The sequence below is a fragment of the Zingiber officinale genome, chromosome 4B, assembly GCF_018446385.1.
Source record: "Zingiber officinale cultivar Zhangliang chromosome 4B, Zo_v1.1, whole genome shotgun sequence".
Taxonomy (NCBI): Eukaryota; Viridiplantae; Streptophyta; class Magnoliopsida; order Zingiberales; family Zingiberaceae; genus Zingiber; species Zingiber officinale.
This window is the reverse complement of record NC_055993.1, coordinates 136,538,320-136,557,586: the sequence shown is the minus strand read 5'-3', so window position 1 is coordinate 136,557,586 and position 19,267 is coordinate 136,538,320. Positions and strand designations below refer to the sequence as shown.

Below are 19,267 nucleotides of genomic sequence, written 5' to 3'. Positions count from 1 at the left end.
AGCACAGTATAGGATATCCAACTCCGTGCTCCTGCACGACTTGGCAGAGGTGGATGATGAATCTTCCAAAACACGTATACTACATGAATATAATGATAATATGCAAAAATAAAGAGAAATTTTGAAGCACTAGGTTCCATCGATTCCGATAGGTTTTGAACAAGTTCAGCCAGTTCTGAAATTCTCCGATCACATGTACACAAGTCGGTTATGTTGCACTCGCACTTGGAAAACTAAGCAACCTGAGATGAAACTCAAGGGTGACAAGAACGACTCGGTTATCTTGATGAACTGGAAGAATTGGAAGATTGCGACTTTTTGTGTTTATTCTTATAAAAGTTGGCACTATACTTGTTTATTCTTCTCTTTACACCCTAAAATTCATTTTGGCTGCTAAAAAATTGTGAGCAGTCAACAAGAAACCAAAGCAGATAAGAAACAGAAAAGAAAATAGTCCGTAAAAGCTGCAAGAGAAGAACCTTGGTTTCTGTCTAAACTGCAAGTTAATCAGTCATTGGATCGCTGGGGACTTGGCCAAAGATATCAAGGCATCCATCCCACTTGCTGTCTTCTCTGGCCTCCCAGTATCCTCCTATGTACCGGTATGTCTCGCTCCCTTTATCTTTCACAAACCACTGCGGTTTCCAACCACTTTCCTGCATCTTTCTCGCCTGCAACACATGGTGACCAAAACATCAAAGGAAGTACTCAGGGAATAGCATTTACAAAAAACAGCAAACAATAAATTAGACATTTAGAAATCTAACTGTGAAGACAACTCATCCTTTTTAGCAATGTCACTGAACAAATTTACAACACTAAATTCTCACTATGCACCATGCGTTTATATGTGTTAACCTCTTATTTTTTATGACCTTAATTCAATTTTTCTTATGGACATGTTAGGATCCTAGGGATATCCTAGTGCAATGGCTTCATGAAACTTCAGATTTCAGTTAGTTTTGGATGACTGAAAAAGTTTATAATAGGCAGTTCAATGAATGATCATAAGATTAAAAAAAATGTCCCTATCGATTGCCCAAATATATAAAAAGCAACATGGAAGCAAGGCTACATAGGAGCAATGACTTCCGCACCAATTACCAATCGTAAAACAATATTCAAAACCTAACCTGGCGTTGTCTCTGTTCCAGTCTCAACTTCTCAGCATTTGCCATCTCATACTCCCCATTCTCCAAGCACCTCTGATCAGGCCTCAACCTTGAATCTGTCGGTGGCAATTTTTCCTGCTCAAGATTGAGGATAAGAAGTAAAGAAGTAAATTGAAACTTAAAACAAAGGACGAATGGATAATAAGTAGAACACAAATTGTAACCTTTAATCCCAGGGTCAGCTCATTTACTGTTATTGCAAAACGTGTGAGATTGTATCTAGTGAGGAATTTAGGGGGTTTGCTACGTTTCCACAATAATTGGGCTTCAGACAATGATTCAGATCCTTTGCCTTTTCCAGAGATATCTCCATCCATATAATGCATGCTTTCATCCCATTTTCCAATAAGTGTTGCTGCAGTTTTGCCACTGCGATCCTGAACTATGCCTTGCACCTACAAATAGATTGCACATGGTCACCACTATTCTCTTGGCAGAAAAGAAATCAAATTATTACATATATCAACAAAGTTAACAGTGAGATTTAAAAAGAGTTTTAATGATAAATGAATGTGTCGAAAATCACATGCAAGCAAGATGTGTCTGGATCACCACATAGGGCATAGAATGTGAGTGAAAATGTATATTACACCTAGTGCACATGGTGATTACTATTCTAGTGGCTGAAAAGCAAACAAATCATTACATATACCTAATAAGTTAACGGCAAACCTCTATTAGAGTTTTAAATAAGAAATCAAGGTGCTAAAATAGCATGGAGAAGATGCACAAGGATCACCACACAAGGCATATACATTATGCATGAACGAATATGTTATGTGAGTGAGCTATGATATTTAATATCATATATTGATAAAATAGAATGATTCTTAAGAAATTCTAATACAAAATTCATAAAAAGAATTAACAAATGCAAATAATATTTAAGTTTCTAATGCTAAGGAGAACATGAAAACATGTATAGTGTTTGTAAAGATTACCTTTTTATTCTAAATCAATCAAATAACTATTTCTTTACACACTTCTTTTTCATTCTAGGGCACTCTTGTTTTCTCTTGATGATTGTAAATACTTATTAAGGTGTAGCATTAGATACTCTTCAGATTCATAAACAAATCACTAAAATCACTGAAGTGTCACTAGGGAAATTTTTGTCTCCTTATTTCCATCCAGCATTCCTTCCGTCATATGAAACATACTCTTAAGAGTAAAATTCTGCAAGGATCTTAAATGACAAATGACAATCTTTCTTGAGTAACACAATTTGGAGAGAGAAAAGGAAGAACTTGAAGAACCATTGACTTTATATTTATTGGCTAGGCACAAACATTATAATGTATAATTGAATAGTCCTCCTGAAATTGTGCTTTTCTCCAGGAAATCCTTAGTTTTCTCTGTTTGAAATACCATAGCAAATTTGCGATCCACTCTGATGATATTGCAACTAAATTAAGGAACCTTGATCAACTAGCCCTAGAATAGAAGAAAAATATGCGACAACAGAATGCAACAAAAACTAAAGTGAGGAAAAGGATGGGGGACATAGTAGCTACCACGTCACCAACATCACAACATTACAAAAAGAACAAAGAAAAAAAGAACTAGGTACCTGATGCGGGTTCCGATCAATTATTGATTGCTCCTTGAATTTTAGCTTGCATGAATATTCACAATTTCCTTGTATGCGCATAGTACCATAATGATCACAATAGAGTTTCCCCAATATAAGATTGTAAATGGAAGTTGTTACCTGAAATAGCAAAGCTCAAAATCTATACATATAAACCAAAACCAAATTTTTAAACAATTGATGCAATGCCTAATACCTTGCTCCACTGAAAAACTTCGCCATCATCAAATTCAAGGGTGAGTACACCAACAGGATCAAGCTGAATTGAGCGACCCCAAAATTTGCTTTTCAAATTACTATCTCCCCAAAACTTCCATCCCTTACCCTCACAATGGCATGCAACAATCATAGGGTGATGACTGACCTACATAAGTTGCAAAGAATACGAGTATAAGTAATTCATCCAACCTGTTGTGATACAAAGAAGGAAAAAAAAAGAGCTGCAAATCAGCACAGATATCAGGTGAGTGTGACTTGTATCAACTTTCAAATCATATCAACCATCCCAGATCAGCTGATTAATAAAAGGAACATGAATTGTAGCAGAATACACATTTCTAGTCAAAACACCAAGTGGAAGGTTGTTTGTTTTGTTTGTCCTGGGGTAACCCTATTTTTATAGGAATCCCGAATCCCTTCGGTTATTTAGCATGGAATCTTCACTTTTGTCATTATATCATTATACATAACTTTAATTTGCCTTAATATATGTTACGTAACACTTTCTGTTTTTAGAATTTTCAATATAATTTCCTTCGGGATTTTATCATAAATTTTTTCCAAGTCAATGAATACCTTGGATACGTTTTGCTTCTTTTCTCAAAAATTTTCAATCGGTTGTCTAAGAAGATTTATAGCTTCTATCATTGACTTTTTAGGCATTAATCATGATAAACAATAAATGAAAACCTCTGAGAACACCATCAATCAATAGAATCTCCTGTGCCAAAACTAGTAGGAATTTCTTACCATCTTTTAAAAATGTATCCCAACCTCTTAGTGAAATAATCTAGGCATTATTGGTGTTATAAGAAGTCTTCCCCTTTACTGAGTTGGTAACCATGTTCATGAAAAATGCCCATTTTAGCCAAAAGGCCCAAAAGGATAACACCATCTATGGTTGCCATATCTATCAAATGTTACCACTAATATCGAGAAACATGGTTTAAAGTGCCATGCCGAAACGGGCGAAATGTCTCGTTCCGCTCGGCGACCGGCACCGGCACGACCCCAGCACCAGACCCACGACAAGTGCGACGTGTTGCGCGACCCCGTGGTTACAGCAGACGGGTCGCTCGACCCTACAACAACAGTAGCAAAGAGGTCGCATAACCCTTTCGCTGTCGCCGTGGAGGCATCGTGCGACCCTGCGGTCACTACAGAGGGGTCGCACGACCAACGTGGTCGCGCCGAAGGAGTCATTCAATCCCCACGGCCATGGCTGGTCGCGCAACCTTGCGACAGTACCAAAGTCGTGCGGACTCGCGAGTGGTGTCGGATTTTAGATTTTTTTTTTTAATTAAACTTAGGTTATTTTTTTTTAATCAATTCCAAGTTATGGTGGAGATAATCTAAAAAAACTTTATTAAACCCTAATAAAATTATCTAATTAATTTTATATTTTATTTATTTTAATTTAAAAATTATAATAAAATTTTTATTTATTTATTTATTTATCTATTTTCATACCTTTTCCTTTTTTAAAAGATTATTTTTTATCTTGTTTATTTTTTAAATATTTATGTTAAATATTTTAGTTTTTAATTAATATATTTTATATTTAAAAAATACCGAAACTATATCGGCACGGTACGATACGGTACCGAAATCGTATCGTTCCGATCCAGGACCGAAACCTCGGCACGGATCGATATTTTAAACCTAGCCGAGAAAACCAAGCAAAAAATATTCCAAGCTCAGACAAAAATTAAGAGTTCACAGCCCTTCAAGAAATTTTACTGCCCTTCATAAAAGATTCAATATAAAGACAAAATATTCATATGTAAGTATTATATTAAAAAAAAATCGGCTAATATGGATGGGGAACATGAAGGTCGAAACTGAGGCCCAATTTAACCAGAAAACTGCATGTAATTGTATTTGTGAGAGACCAATCACTCACCTTTTCTGAAATGAATCTAAGGCCTTTATCTGGATAGTCAGCCTCATAGGTTTCACCAAGAAGTGGATTAAATGGCTTGCATATTCTACCATCAGTTGAAGCGTATCCAGAAACAGCAAATGCAGCAACATTAAGCATCCTCATAAGACCATTGCCCTGGAAATTAGGTAGAAAATCAAGTATTAAAAAAAGAGAAGCTAAATTTGATAACATTAGAAAGTAAAATAGCATCAGGATGAACATGTAATTAATAGTGTAAAATTGCATTTTGTTACAATTTAGATTTCTGACTATGAATTATTGAATTTTATATATTGTTGTGAATTTCAGCAGCAGCAGCATTATCCCACTAGATAGAGTCAGCTATATGGATCATTCTACGCTTAATACTATATCATCATTTATATTTAAATAAATTTTATCTTATTTTATTGTGGCTAACCAAGTGTTTTTTGGTTTTTCTCTTCTCATTTGATATGAACATTTGTCATAGTTTCACATCGCCTAACTGAGTACATGTCTGTACATCATAAACGCGTCTCCGGAGTTTTTCCTTAATAGGTGCAACCCAACTTTCTCTCTAATATTTTCATTTCTTATCTTGTCCATCCTTGTATGTCCGCACATCCACCTTAACATCCTAATTTCTGTAACTCTCATTTTCTGCTCATGTACTCGTGTCATAGCTCAACATTCCACTGCATATAACATAGCAGGTCTAACCGTTGTTTTGTAAAACTTTCCTTTAAGTCTTTAAAGGTACTTTATGATCACAAAAAACACTAATACTTTCCTCCATTTCAACCATCCCACTTGTATTCTAAGTAAGATATCTCTCTCAATCCCTCTATCATTTTACAAAAATAATCATAAATACTTAAAATTCTCAATTATAAATAATCGTCATCTCCTATTTTAACAATTGTCTCATTATGTCTAGGATTACTAAATTTAAATTTCATATAATCTGTCTTTACTCTACTAAGCAACCTTTCACTTCTAGTGTTTTCGGCCAAGATTAGAGTTTAGCATTTACTCATTCACATGTCTCATCTACCAAAACAATATCATCTGCAAATGCATCGCAATAATGTATCTTGGATGTGTTCGGTGAGTTCATTCATGATTAGTGTCAAAAGATAGAGACTTAGAGTTGATCCTTGATGTAACCTATCTTTATGGGAAAGAATTCCGTTAATTCGCTTGAAGTCTTCACTCTTGTAATTACGTCTTCATACATATTTTTAATTAGTTCAATATACACTATGCTAATACCTCTCTTTTCTAGCGTTCTCTATATAATTTCCCTTGAGACTATATCATAAGCTTTTTTTAGGTCGACGAATACCATGTATAAGTCTTGCTTCTGTTCTTAGTACTTTTCAATTAGTTGTCTTAGAAGATGTATAACTTCTATTGTCGACTTCCTAAGCATAAATCTAAATTGATTTTCGGTCACCAGGTCTCCTTCCTTAGCTTTCTTAGTTGCAAATATGAACATTATTGTTGTTATATATTTAATGTTATTTATTAATTTATGACATTTATTTTTATTGTAATCTTAGTTTGAATGATTAAAAAAAAGGACCGCCCAGTGTAGGAAGCTCCTGCCAGTGTGGGGTCTTGGGAAAGGTCGAACCATATTGGGTATGTTGAACGGAACCTTTGCATTTTGCAAGAGGTTTTTACTACTCGAACCCGTGACCTCAAGGCCACTTGGCAATGATTATATATATATATATATATATATATATATATATATATATAGGTGTCTGCCTATTGCCTAAACCCTAAGCAGTGAACTTTTTGCTATAGTTTGTACCTTATTATGTTAAAATTTTAATATGGTGAATTTTTGATTGACATATATTTATATTAGGAAGTAAATGCACCAAGCAGACAACAAGCGAAAGACGGTTAGAGGACCAAAATTTAAAGTTAATTTGAATTTTTCTCAGCAAACTTTGGAGTGTATGGGTACATTCCAAGCAACACAACATAATACCAAAACATACCATTTCAATTGGAGACCAAACCTCCAACAAGGAATGAGATTTTAAACTAGTTATAGTCTATTGTTGTATGGGCGCGTCTAGGAGAAGCCCACTCGTAAGCTTTATTCCTCGGATTTCTTTACATCTGGGTTTGATTTCATATTTTCTCTGTTTATTTTCTATCTGAAGTTGAAACAATCATTACTTGTATGTTCCATCAACAGTTTTACGAAGTATTAAAGTTAATAGGGTTACTAAGTGCAGTTAGTTTAATCCTACATTGGTTCTTCTAGATTTAGAGTTTTTTATGAGCCGTATATATACTCATTGCAATAGATACCTTAATCAATGCAATAGAATATACTCTTTCTCCAAATACACCAGCTAACCTAGATCATTAGCACCTTTCACATGATCTCTTAAGATGCAGCAGAAAAGGCCATTGAGCCATTGAAAGGTAGAATATTCAAAACTTTTAAGTGATAGGGCGTCACCAAACTAGAACCATATTACAAACTCTGTTCAAGTGTTGGTAATGTCACATTGCAATATGGTGCACTTATGGAAATGTTAAAAGGTGGGAGACTCCACCAGTCCCAGAGGCCACTTAGACAAGCATAGTGGTCCAGAAAGTGTCTTTATAATATGGGACACTTCCGTTGCAAGTCATTTTAAGAGGAATAGCCTTTTCGTGTTGTCAAACATGGCATCAAAGCCAACGGTCACATTTGTAAGCCATGATCCTCATGTACAACTGCAGTGGTCAGTCATGGTTGGTTTTATATAAAGATGCCTCTTGAAGTGATTCTAGCATTTGGGATTAAATCAACTTAGCTCCATTTTCAAACAGAATCTAAAGTATAGATAAGGGGTAAACTATTGTGAAATACAGCATAAATATTATTACCCCCCTTTTGGTGACAATTTAAACCCCATTATGTGCATGTCAAGATGATTTTGTTATACATAGAATGGAAATGAAATAGTCAGCAATGACAATGATGCCAAGTGTCAGTAAAACAAAAATCAAACTCTACAAGTATCACCTTTATGAGTTGTGTCACCATTACACATATTTACTATGATAAAAAATTAATGCAAATCTTGATACACTAAATCATGTTGATGCTCCCTTTACCAAACATGCTAAATTTCAAACATAATTGAAAATAGAGGATGGTAAACATGTATTTCAGTCAAAATCTATTGACAAGGCAGAGAGAACTTTTAGTATTGTAAGCTAACCTGATTCTTCCAAATATTTAAGTATCTATATTACCTTTTTCCCCCACTCATATGCTCGATCAATAAGGTACGAGTATTCCAGATCCTCAAAACATTTCTGCAGTGATGAAATTGGTTCATTAAAATACACTGGAAGGCAAACTTTAGTAAGATCCTTTCCAATATTGTCTTTGATCATTGACCAGAGGCTCACTCCCTTTTCCTTTTCAACAGGATCAGGCAATTTTTTACGTCTCCTCACATAGGGATAGCTAAATCCCACAGATTTCATAGAAGAATCACTAGCATCTCCAAAACAGACACCATAATCATCCTCATCATCAGAATCAATTTCAGATCTATAGAAATCAGATTCTGTGCTCTTAAAAGAGATTGATGATAGAAAATCTCGTGTATCAAAAAAGGCATTATCTTCTTCATCTGTTTCTTCTTCAACAGCATCAGGACGTTCATTGTCATAATCAGATTCACTTGCACTCCCTTCTAGAAAAATATTTAATGGGTAAGATAAGACAGATAATGTAACTTGAAGCAATTAACAAGAAGTTAATTAGCAAGAATGATACATTACAAGTATTGACAATATAAACAACTGAGGGAAAAGGATAGCAGTCAAATATGTACCAATAGTGAACCATGAGTGATTTTGTAGAAGGAAGCAAAGTCTGATGACAGGTTTCCATGTATAAAAGATCAAAATAAAATATGCAAATTACAAACAAGTAAAACTCCTAGTCACAATTGTAAACAATCACAAGAATGAAGAATTAGACAAAGGAAGCATCTAACAAAAATAGTTATTTTAGAAATTACTTGTTAGTGTTCAAGTTTTCACATATAGGGAAAACATAAAGAAACTAAGCAAATGCTTGAGAGGTAATGAAACTACGGATGAACAAAGAAGCTCACTATTAGGTAGATTTGTTAGTCCCCAAGTGATGTGAATTTGTCACTCAACCTTGGAGTCCTAGTTAAAATATATCCAACAATAGCAAGGCACATTTTCATCAGCCAAATTATGAATTTACACATAAAAGAGATACAACAGTGGACCATTTATAGTCCGACATGAAAAAAATATTCTTATCATTCTAAGAAATGGTATACAACATAATACCTAAACTTTGACCACAGATTAATCCATTACATTTAATTGTAAGGTAAGATAATTGTGCTAATAAAAGCTTCAAAATTTAAATGATGTTGAGTCTTTCTAAATCAGGATACATCAACAACTGAATAGAAAGGAAAGATAGCCCAATAAATTAGTATGGTGAAAACTAGCATGTTATCACAAGTCATTCTATTATGCATCATACCACTATATTTCTCTTGTCTTGATCTAGAAGCAATCCCTCTTTGGCTCTCGTCGACAAGGGTATTCTCCAAATCAACCTTTTCTGACTATAAAAAGAACATGACAAATTATTCAGTCAATGTGCTAAGAAATAAGAACACAATTTAATATACGTCCAACTGTCAAAGATAACTGAACAGACAGTACGTGCCTTTCAATGGATTGTTTAACATTATTTTAAAATATGAAGTAATCAGGATGATAAATGTGAATCCATATGCCAGATGACAAGTTACAGAAAGTGTCTGATGAAATTATAATGTTAGAAGTAAGGTTCTTTTACTAGAATGAAGAATGGCCTGTCCATATTGCCACCAGATTGCACCATCCCCCTCACTTCCAGAAAGCGCTAGCTAGGAAGTGCGGCGAACCAGTTGGATTCACAAAAGCAAAGGCGGCAGAGAAAACCCTTTCCACTAGGCCTTGATATTTTGCACAGCTCCATTCTTTGTTTTTAAAAAAAATAAGGATACTAAAAGTAATTGAAGATTTGACCATTCAAAACACATATTTCTGCACTTTTCACTCAGTTGGGTAGATGGACTCATGCATAAGTGTATCAGCCAGGGAGAAGCAGCATGGAATATTGCCATCCAAAGCCATGCCAAAGCTCACAGATGTATCTACAGACTATATAATTGCTCTATGCTTGATTAAGAAACACATATATAGTGGTATATTAGTTCATAATAAAACTGGCAAAACCAATTAACATCTCAGAAAAAATATATTCAACATAGCATTTCACACATTCACCATGCACCCAGGTACTACTACTCATATAGGCTCTTCTCATACACTACAAAACTATGCTGCAATTGCATTTTGTAAATTAATAACATGATAACACCTCTGTGTCAGAATTTGATTGAGCCGATAATAGATATTTTGTTGTTTTAATTTAAATATTTGTTGGATCATATGTTATTCTGCTTAAACCTGGTATTATCGCTGAATTAGAATTTTTTCTATATTGACATATATCTATCAATAAATAACTTACACATTTGTTCTTTAGGCACAAATTATTTTGTATGCATTTCGTTGCATCAAATCCTAATTCTTAAAAGATTAAAGAATGTCAAAATTGTTCTCTCTAAAGGAGATTTTTTTTCATCTTCTGCTAAACTCATAGTTTTATCCTTATCATCTACTAAAGATCCTTTTGATGCCAAAGTCTTATTAAATTCTAAATCTAGTGGTGTTTTACATAGTAAATTAGGTCATATCAACTTTAAGTCCATGTTGATAATGACCAATCTTGAGTTAATTCCTAAGCTCTCTTATAATCCTAATTTTAAATGTGAACTATGTGTACAATCTAAACAATCTACGGAACTATTTAAACTTATTCCTTTTTTTGACACATAACTATTAGAATTAATCCACAGTGACCCCTTTGATTTATTATTGTACCAATTTCTTGAAGACCATAGATGAAATATTCCTAAAATTTAAATTTTATAAAACTGAAGTTCAAAAACAATTTGAGAAAAGGATAAAAGTATTTAGATCTAATAGGGGAGGAGAATGTACCTCAAACTAACATTCCTTTTTCTATAAAGAGCATGGGATAATTCATGAAGTTATTGCTTACTCCCCTAATATAAAGAATAAGGCATAGTTAGATACGACAATGCTAATTAGTTTTATTGCTCCCCATAACTTGTAGTGGGAACCATTTTCTGGCTACATTTTAAATCGAATACTAACGAAGGACAAGAGCATACGTCCATCAAAATTGGAAAGCTTACAAGTCTGAATTAGATTACTTTAGAATGTGCAGATGTCTAATCAATATAATGTTCCTCGCTAAAAAGAGTTAAATTGGCCCCTAAAACTATAATTGTTTTTTTAATAGATTATTCCTTTGGTAGTAGTATAAATAGGTTTCTTGTCATAAATTCTACAATCTCAAACATCTCAAACAATAGATCTGACAGACTCAAGAGATGCAATTTTCTTGACAAACAATTTTCCTTTCAACTCTAGACTTTCTACGCCAAAGCCTAATTTTCCTCTAGTTCTCATCAAGATTGTCTCCTACTTTCCTTGATCAATCTGGTACTTTAGTTTCTTAGAAACCTAGACGAAAAAAGAAAGCTAGAAATGTAAAACATTTAGGAGCTTTTCAAGAATCTGATGCTTCTTTTCTGAAAAAAACTACAAATAGTAAGTAGCATCAGCACTTGAATTGTGATGTCGGAGGATCTGCGGATTTTTATTATTATTTTTGATATTTAAGTTATTTTTGTTGGTGCAGGAGTACAAGATAATAGCAATCAACTTCTAGAGTTTTGATGTTTAACAACAAATCTAAGTTTGGTCAGTTTGACCAAGGGTTGATCCAAACAGGACTTGATGTTTGGAAGATAAAAGTCTAATTGGTTTATTGTTGGTGCAAAACCTAATGGACCTTAAGGTGACTAATATTTTTTTTTTATGTATGTCAAAGGGGGAGTGACCTTAAGTTAGAAATATTTTGAATCTCCCAACTATGGTATAAAACCCTAAAGACCATTACCTAACTTAAGATTATTATCAAACATCAAAAAAGAGAAAATTGTTGATACAGGGAACACCAGATAATAGCAATCAACCTCTAGGGTTTCGATGTTTAACAATATACCTAAGTCTAGTCAGTTTGACCAAGGGTTGATCCTAATAGAATTTCATGTTTGGAAGATAAAAGTCTAGTCAAAACTAGATGACTAGCAAGAAAAAATCCTATCCGAAGGATAGGCAGTGGAAATCCTAAGGGAGGTAACCTTAGGTGGTGAAAGTCCTAGTGAGTGAAGTTAGGCCTTAGTGAGTGAAGCTAGGTGGTGAAAATCATAAGAGGAGGTAACCTTAGGTGGTGGAAGTCCTAGTGAGTGAAGCTAGGTCTTAGTGAGTGAAGCTAGGTGGTGAAAATCATAGGGGAAGGTAACCTTAGGTGGTGGAAGTCCTAGTGAGTGAAGCTAATCAGTGGAAATCCTAAGGGGAGGTAACCTTAGGTGGTGGAAGTCCTAGTGAGTGAAGCTAGGCCCTAGTGAGTGAAGCTAGGTGGTGAAAATCTTAAGGGAAGGTAACCTTAGGTGATGGAAGTCCTGGTGAGTGAAACTAGGCAATGGAAATATTAGGAGAAGGTAACCCTAGGTAATGGTAAAGTCTTGGATGTGATCTAAGCATGAAACCTAGTAGGTCGGGTAGACTTACAAGAGTGCGGCTTGATCCTAAGGGATTGATCCTTAGGTGGTAGACTTGGAGGAGGGACCTCCAAGCAAAAGGTAAACCTAGTAGGCTAAGTAGACTTACATATATAAGTTAGGTTGTTTGTTTGTGTTTGAATGGTTGTTTTGCAGGAACTTGGAGCTGGAAGCAAAACAAAGAGTAGACAAATGCAAATAGGTGAACCAGACTTGACTCGGGTCAAACCGAAGCCAAACCAATTCGGAACGATCTAGATTGCTTAGTTGTCAGAAATGTTGACATCGAAGATGATGTGGCAAAAGAGGATCAAAATGAGGATAAGCTAGATGATGTGAATAGAGATAAGGCTTCATCCAGATATAGTTCCATCCATATAAGAGTTGATCTAAATATGGATTTGATCCAACTCTATAAAAGGAGATGAAGGTTTTACATTCAAGACATCGATTCTTCATCCTACTATTCATCTCTGCACGCAGAAAGCTACACTGCAAAGCTCTGCGACCGAGGAAGCTCCGGGGGTGCGCTGCGCTCAGGACTTCTAGATCAGCCGTCATCTTTTGTTTGGTTTGTTTATTACAAGTTGTACTTAGTTTATTATTATTTGTGCCTGTATCACAAACTGTAAGAAGGGTTTCTCCGCCTCCGGAAAGGAGATCACTAGTGGACGGGTGCCTCCCGTGATTAGACCTTGGATGTACTGACCCTGGGAGGTTAGGAACCAAGTAAATCCCGTAAGTATTCTTTCCTTTAAATTTTTATTATATTCCGCTGTGACTAACCCTTTGATAGAAAGAAAGAACGGTATTTAATAATTTTAATTTGTTTTAGAATTTATTTCCTTTCTTTATAAGATAGGAATTATAATTCATATATAGGGATTTCTTTCCTTTCATAGGGAGAGTCTATATGTATAGCTGGTTGAGGAATTAATCGTCTATTATTGAATAATATTTTTTTTTACGGAAAAAAATGGAGGGCAACGGTTATCTCTTCTTACCATCTCCTCAATTCCCCTCTTCTTGTCAACCATAGGATAATTGTTATCATGTCCGGCGTCAGTTGGTATCAGAGCAAGGTGCGGATCCAATAGAAGGTCATCATGCTCATGGTCTCGCAGTAGGCAAGTGTCGACAGGTTCCGATGGAGAAAGACGAACACCGTCTATTATTGAATAATATTTTTTTTTAGGGAAAAATATGGAGGACAACAGTTATCTCTTCTTACCATCTCCTCAATTCCCCTCTTCTCGTCAACCGCAAGATAATTGTTATCCTGTCCGGCGTCAGTTAGTATCAGAGCAAGGTGTAGATCCAAGAGACGGTCATCGTGCTCATGGTCTCGCAGTAGGCAAGTGTCGACAAGTTCCGATGGAGGAAGACGAACACCGTGAAAGACAATTGAGGATTGAGGATTTACATAGGTAAGTAGATTTAACTCAGCGTGTAACAACGGCTATGTGAAAACTCAAAGATCATAAGGTACGTGGTTGAGAGGAACGATATAGAGACCTCAAATTTCAAGTTGATCTACCTGAATTTTATAGTACATCACAAATAGATTTCAAGTTGATCTACCTGAATTTTATGGTACATCACAAACAGAGAATATTGTTGATTGAATAAATAAAGTGGAGCAGTTCTTCGCCTATAAGCAAGTTCCGAATTGGATGAAGGTGAAATTGGTTGCCTCTAAACTCAGAGGTCTAGCATCATCATGGTGGGGGTACTCGCGACGCTCACGAGACCGACAAGGCAAGACCAAAATCAAGGATTGAGAGAAGATGAAAAAGAAGAAGAAAGGTCAATTTCTTCCCTTTGGTTAAATTCAAACTTCATTCCAAAGACGATTAGATCTTGCCATGGAGAACTACAGCTTCGACACCCAAGATGATCTTGACGAATTCAAAGATAACGAGGAGGAAGACCTTGATGACAAGATACTTTATGGTGATGGCTCCGAGACTTTAATCATTCATGAGAAATTTGACCCAGAAGAAATTGAAGAGGAATCTTGATCTCAAATTGAAGACGAGACTAAGACGATTAATGATCCAATTTATGACGATTATGGAACAAACAAAGTGCTTCATGTCAAAGATTCAATGTTTGATGGTAAGGACGTTGAGGATATGACCTCTATTTAGATGACAGCTCAGAAGAGCAAAACATGCATCCCCTTGTTTGCCGAGAATCCACAAACCGAAATCACAACATACTTTGTGGGTCTCCTTAACAAAAGAATATATCATATCATCCAGAGCCTCTCGTAGCGGCAACACCAAGATTGGGAGTTTCACAATGAAAAGGCTATAATGTTGCAACTATGAAAAATTCTTCAAGATTTTGGAAACTTAAAAATCAACAACTTCCACAAGAAGATTAGCAACAAATTCCTAGAAGACTGGTTATGCCGCTTCAAAGGTAATATGACAAACATGCTCAATGACTTGGATTTTATTGTATTGCCTAGCGACAAACGACAAGGTAATGATCTTTCAGAATTTGACGAACATATGCTAACTTTTAAGAAAGCGATGAAAAAGTTGTCGGAGGCCATCGATGTAGCCACTGGTCTCTTCCGTGAAATTAAGGATCTTACGGAGGGAATGGAGGAATTCGAACAAATCTACAGCAGATCGGAGAAGCAACCAGTCACCAATTTGGGACTCCCCACGTTGCCTTACGAAGTTAGGGAGTTGAAAGGACTAGCTGTGGATAAGGAGAAGAAGGAAAAGGAGAAGGCGAAAATACTAGAGGCGCTACTTCACAAAGGAGAATCAAATGAGTCGTAGCAATCAACGTCTTCCAGTTCAAGACATAGTGGTCGACCATGTGGGTCGGGAGCTGTGACTTGGACCTGCAAATGGAGACTCAATGGGTGCTCTTCGAGGTCCCTGAGGTGGGCACCTATGTCCTCCTCCTCCCCTAGCTCGTGGGCAACTTCCTATCAGCCATCTTTCTAGGCGACAATGACCATGTCATGCTCTGCGAGGAGAGCGGCTCTTCCGGAGTTCTGACTCCTTCAAAGCTCTAACGTACGCCCATGTTGGCAACAACCCCTTCACCTTGATGCGGGAAGCTTACGTCGCTGCTAGGGGTCGCCTTGGCACATTCTGGCTAAGGGAGGAGATCGAGGTGTGGCACAGCGTCAAGGACTTCGCAAACTGTGGAATTTCGCTGTGGTTTCCTCATGATCAACAATGGGTGGCAGAACATCAACTTGGATTGGGAAAATCCGAACGAGGATGCCGGAAATCTGGTCTTCGACGAAGAGCAGATGACCGCTAGGCTCTACAGGTTTGACGAGGGCGAGAAGCTTTGCAAGTACAAGGTGTTGGATTAAGACGCACATGAGAAGAGAGGTGACTCGTGATTTTAAAAACAAATTTTTTCGGTTTTATAAAATAAGTACGCGGCAGGAAAACACGAAAACAAAACAAGTAAAAAGGCACACGTTCGGTTTTACTTGGTTCGGAGTCTTTGACGGCTCCTAGTCCAAGACCTAAGTCCCACGGACCTATCAACAGATAATCCACTAAATACCTCTTCCAAAACTGCTAAAAGAGGGGATCGAGTACAATAAAAGAATCAGAAAAGTGTAACATGCTACATTTTCCTTTATACAATAATTTAAGTACAATATTAAAGTTTGTTACCCAACACCTTCGTAGATGATCGGATTAGGCTCGGTGTTGGACAGCTCCTCAGCAGTGGTCGGGCGCAAAACGTCGTAGCAGAGCAGCAGGAAGTCGGAGTACTCGGAACGTCGAATAAACACGTAGAAGCTTGTAAATCAGTTATTCCAAAGCCTTGGGCGAATACCTCTTTTAAAGAGGATTGAAGGCGCCTTCCATAGCACTGAAGGCGCCTTCCATGGGCAAAGTTTATCCTGCAAAACCAGTGTTTTATTGTCGCCGAAGTCTTCTGAGTTATCTGACTGAAGGCGCCTTCCAAGCTCCTAAAAGCGCCTTTCATTAACAGTACTTAAGGCGCCTTTAGTCGCTTGGAAGGCGCCTCGGGTACTGTTCACCCGAGACATTTTGTACTCTTTTGCCTTGCAAAATGTGTTAGTCCAACATAAATAAAATATACCTGCAAGACAAAGTTAGCACAATAAAAATAAACATTAATAATTAGTTCCTGTCTTTTCGAGATCATGAACTAGTCAAGGTCTCAATTTAAGTTTCTGAAACGGACCTAACTTGGACCGACGCCTACTGTCCCCTCAATCAGAACGCATCCTCACTGAGTCACTCTCCTCCAGTGACTTACCTCCACTTACCAAGTGTCAAGTTACCTTCTTGACATCTAATCTGACCCACCAGGTCTTTCTGCTGGAATCGCACATCCAGACTTCACCTATCCGGAATCGAACATCCTGACCTCCTGCCGGAATCGCACATCCGGACTTCAACCTATCGAGAATCAAACATCTCGACCTCCTGTAAGAATCCCACATCTGAACTTCGCCAATCGAGAATCGCACATCCCAACTGGACTTCCTACCTAGTGTCTGGCCCTCTTGACCTATCAAGTTAATCAACCTTACACACTCGATAACAAGGTTAGAGCAACAACACATCTAACTTCCACTTGTCATTCATCAAAACTCAGGTTTGATCATTGGTGCCAACTGCAACGCAAGGGAGGTAGCCTCCTCGGTTGAGAAACTTTATTGTACGATAAGTCGAGGCCAAAGAAGTTTTCCAAGGTGAAGGAGTTCAAAGAGGCAAAGATAACCAACAACCAAGTCAAAGCACTAGAATTGGAATGAAAAATTGACGAAATGCTCGTGCAGACAAGAAAACTTTTAGAGGATGAGCGAGGGGCCCTCGGCGAGATGGGTGGATTGGGAGGTTTGACTAGGGATTTGAAGGCAAGGTTCATGCATCTCAACCAGGTCCGACCATGCTTCTGGTGAGTTCCACGCGGTGGTAGGAGCCATCTGTGGTAGACTAGTCAGCGACGCCGTCGGTTCCCATAATTTCGATCTCATCAGAAAGCTCGTATTCAATGATGGAACCATACCCAAACGTGTGCACTACACTTTGTCAACTAAGGACTGTTTCTCTACTATCCAACAAATAATTGTTCAGCACAAGGCGAAAAAACTATTGTTCATGGCTTGAAACTTCGATGTGATCCGCTTCACCATCCAATAAATAATTGTCAATTTGGTGTAAGATGATCTTCCGGCTGCCACTTGAAACTACTCTAAACTCCAGGACAAGTTCTTTTAACCCAGGGTGACTGAAGTAACCTCCGCAAATTTTTATTATTATTTTTGATAATTTTCATATTTTTTCTATTTAAGTCATTTTTTAATATTTAGGATATTTTTTTAGTAATTTTTATCTTTTTATATTTTGAATTCGTTTAGGAATTTAGGATTATGAGTGTTTAATAATTTTTCTTTTCTTTATAAGATAGGAATTATAATTCTTATATAGGGATTTCTTTCCTTTTATAGGGAGAGTCTATATATATATATATATATATAAGCTTGCAGGATAATCATTATCCTGTCAATAATATTCCTTTTTACGGAAAAATCGGGAGGACAACCCTTATCGATTCTTGTCTTCTCCTCAATTCTCCTCTTCTCGTCAACGCAGGATAACCGTTATCCCGTCCAGTCAAATTGTGACTAATCTCTTAATAGAACTGATCCGCGGTAAGAATGGGGACCCACTTCAAGGGTCCCACCGAGGACGGATGGAGGTCGACTGCGGGTAATGGCCGCGTCGAGCAATTGAGCAGTCCGAGCGGAGCGAGATAACCCAGCCATGGCTTGGGTTTCCGACGCCAAGCGGGGAGGATCAAGGGCGGGTGTCCGCCATTGACTGGCGGCCGAGCGGGTGGTCCGCTCGGCCGGGATAAGGCGAGGACAGGTTAACCGGCGGCCTATTCGCTCGGCCGATATGGGATGTCGGCAGTATCTGATGATTACGCCGTATAAGATGCGCATGGAGGATCTCGTCACATCACTGGAGAGGTTGATCTGATGGCGGTACGGCCTTATGGATGCTCTTCCGACAAACCCATACCTAGGCATGGTCGAAAGCATGTGATTGCTTTGATCATGCCAGCTCGAGAGGTCTATAAGGTCTCCATTTCTTCACCGAGGTACGATCTCTCAAGCCACCTCTTCGTTATTCCTCACCGACTTGGCGGAGGCCGTCGGACACCCTCCCGCGGTTTTATTGGCAGTTCACGAGCACTCGAGGATCCAGAGGAGCGCCACGTCCCCGCCCTTTGACTTGATTCGGACAGATCAATTTAGCGCCGCTCGTGGAACGCACCGCATCCGAGCAAGCAATGGACGAGGTCAAGACCATACCGCGCACTCTCAAGAAGAGTTGGGCCGTATAGTCGAGGCGGGGCAGCAAGATAAGGGCGCAAAGAAAAGGAGAAAGCATGTCGAGCGAAGCGCGAACATCGAGAAGCTCCGGGTATTACCTCAAGGATCACGCGAAGGTCGGATGTTGGACCGCCTGAGTGCAAATCACCTTCAACCATATAAGTGGGTGAGAGAGGCGCTACCGTCATCTATTTGTGTAAATTCAAAATAGTCAGATTCTTGTCACGCAGA

At 37.6% G+C, this 19,267-nt stretch overlaps 1 protein-coding gene across 2 annotated transcripts; it reads right to left on the bottom strand.

The window, feature by feature from the left end:
- Positions 1–298: 298 nt before the first annotated feature.
- LOC121976939 (oxysterol-binding protein-related protein 1B-like) lies at positions 299–17,548 on the bottom strand. 2 transcript variants are annotated; one of them, XM_042529367.1, is made up of 9 exons: positions 16,339–17,548; positions 9,444–9,528; positions 8,159–8,607; positions 4,886–5,041; positions 2,960–3,127; positions 2,743–2,883; positions 1,337–1,567; positions 1,134–1,247; positions 299–671 (listed from the first exon to the last, which is right to left on the bottom strand). In XM_042529367.1, the coding sequence occupies exons 1-9, from the start codon at positions 16,648–16,650 to the stop codon at positions 504–506; spliced, it is 1,824 nt and encodes a 607-aa protein (XP_042385301.1). In that variant the 5' UTR covers positions 16,651–17,548; the 3' UTR covers positions 299–503. The 2 variants fall into 2 exon arrangements, with proteins under 2 accessions (XP_042385301.1, XP_042385302.1); XM_042529368.1 differs by having other exon boundaries at positions 8,159–8,604.
- Between the last annotated feature and the right edge of the window lie 1,719 nt (positions 17,549–19,267).

Bases quoted from the DNA above. Each gene is read 5' to 3' on its own strand.
- LOC121976939 (XM_042529367.1), bottom strand. From the start codon at position 16,650: ATGAAAGGCGCTTTTAGGAGCTTGGAAGGCGCCTTCAGTCAGATAACT. The intron at 5,042-8,158 runs GTAATATAGATA...CCTAATTTCCAG, and splicing joins CATATGAGTGGGGGAAAAAG to GGCAATGGTCTTATGAGGAT. The intron at 3,128-4,885 runs GTGAGTGATTGG...CAACTTATGTAG, and splicing joins TTAGATTCATTTCAGAAAAG to GTCAGTCATCACCCTATGAT.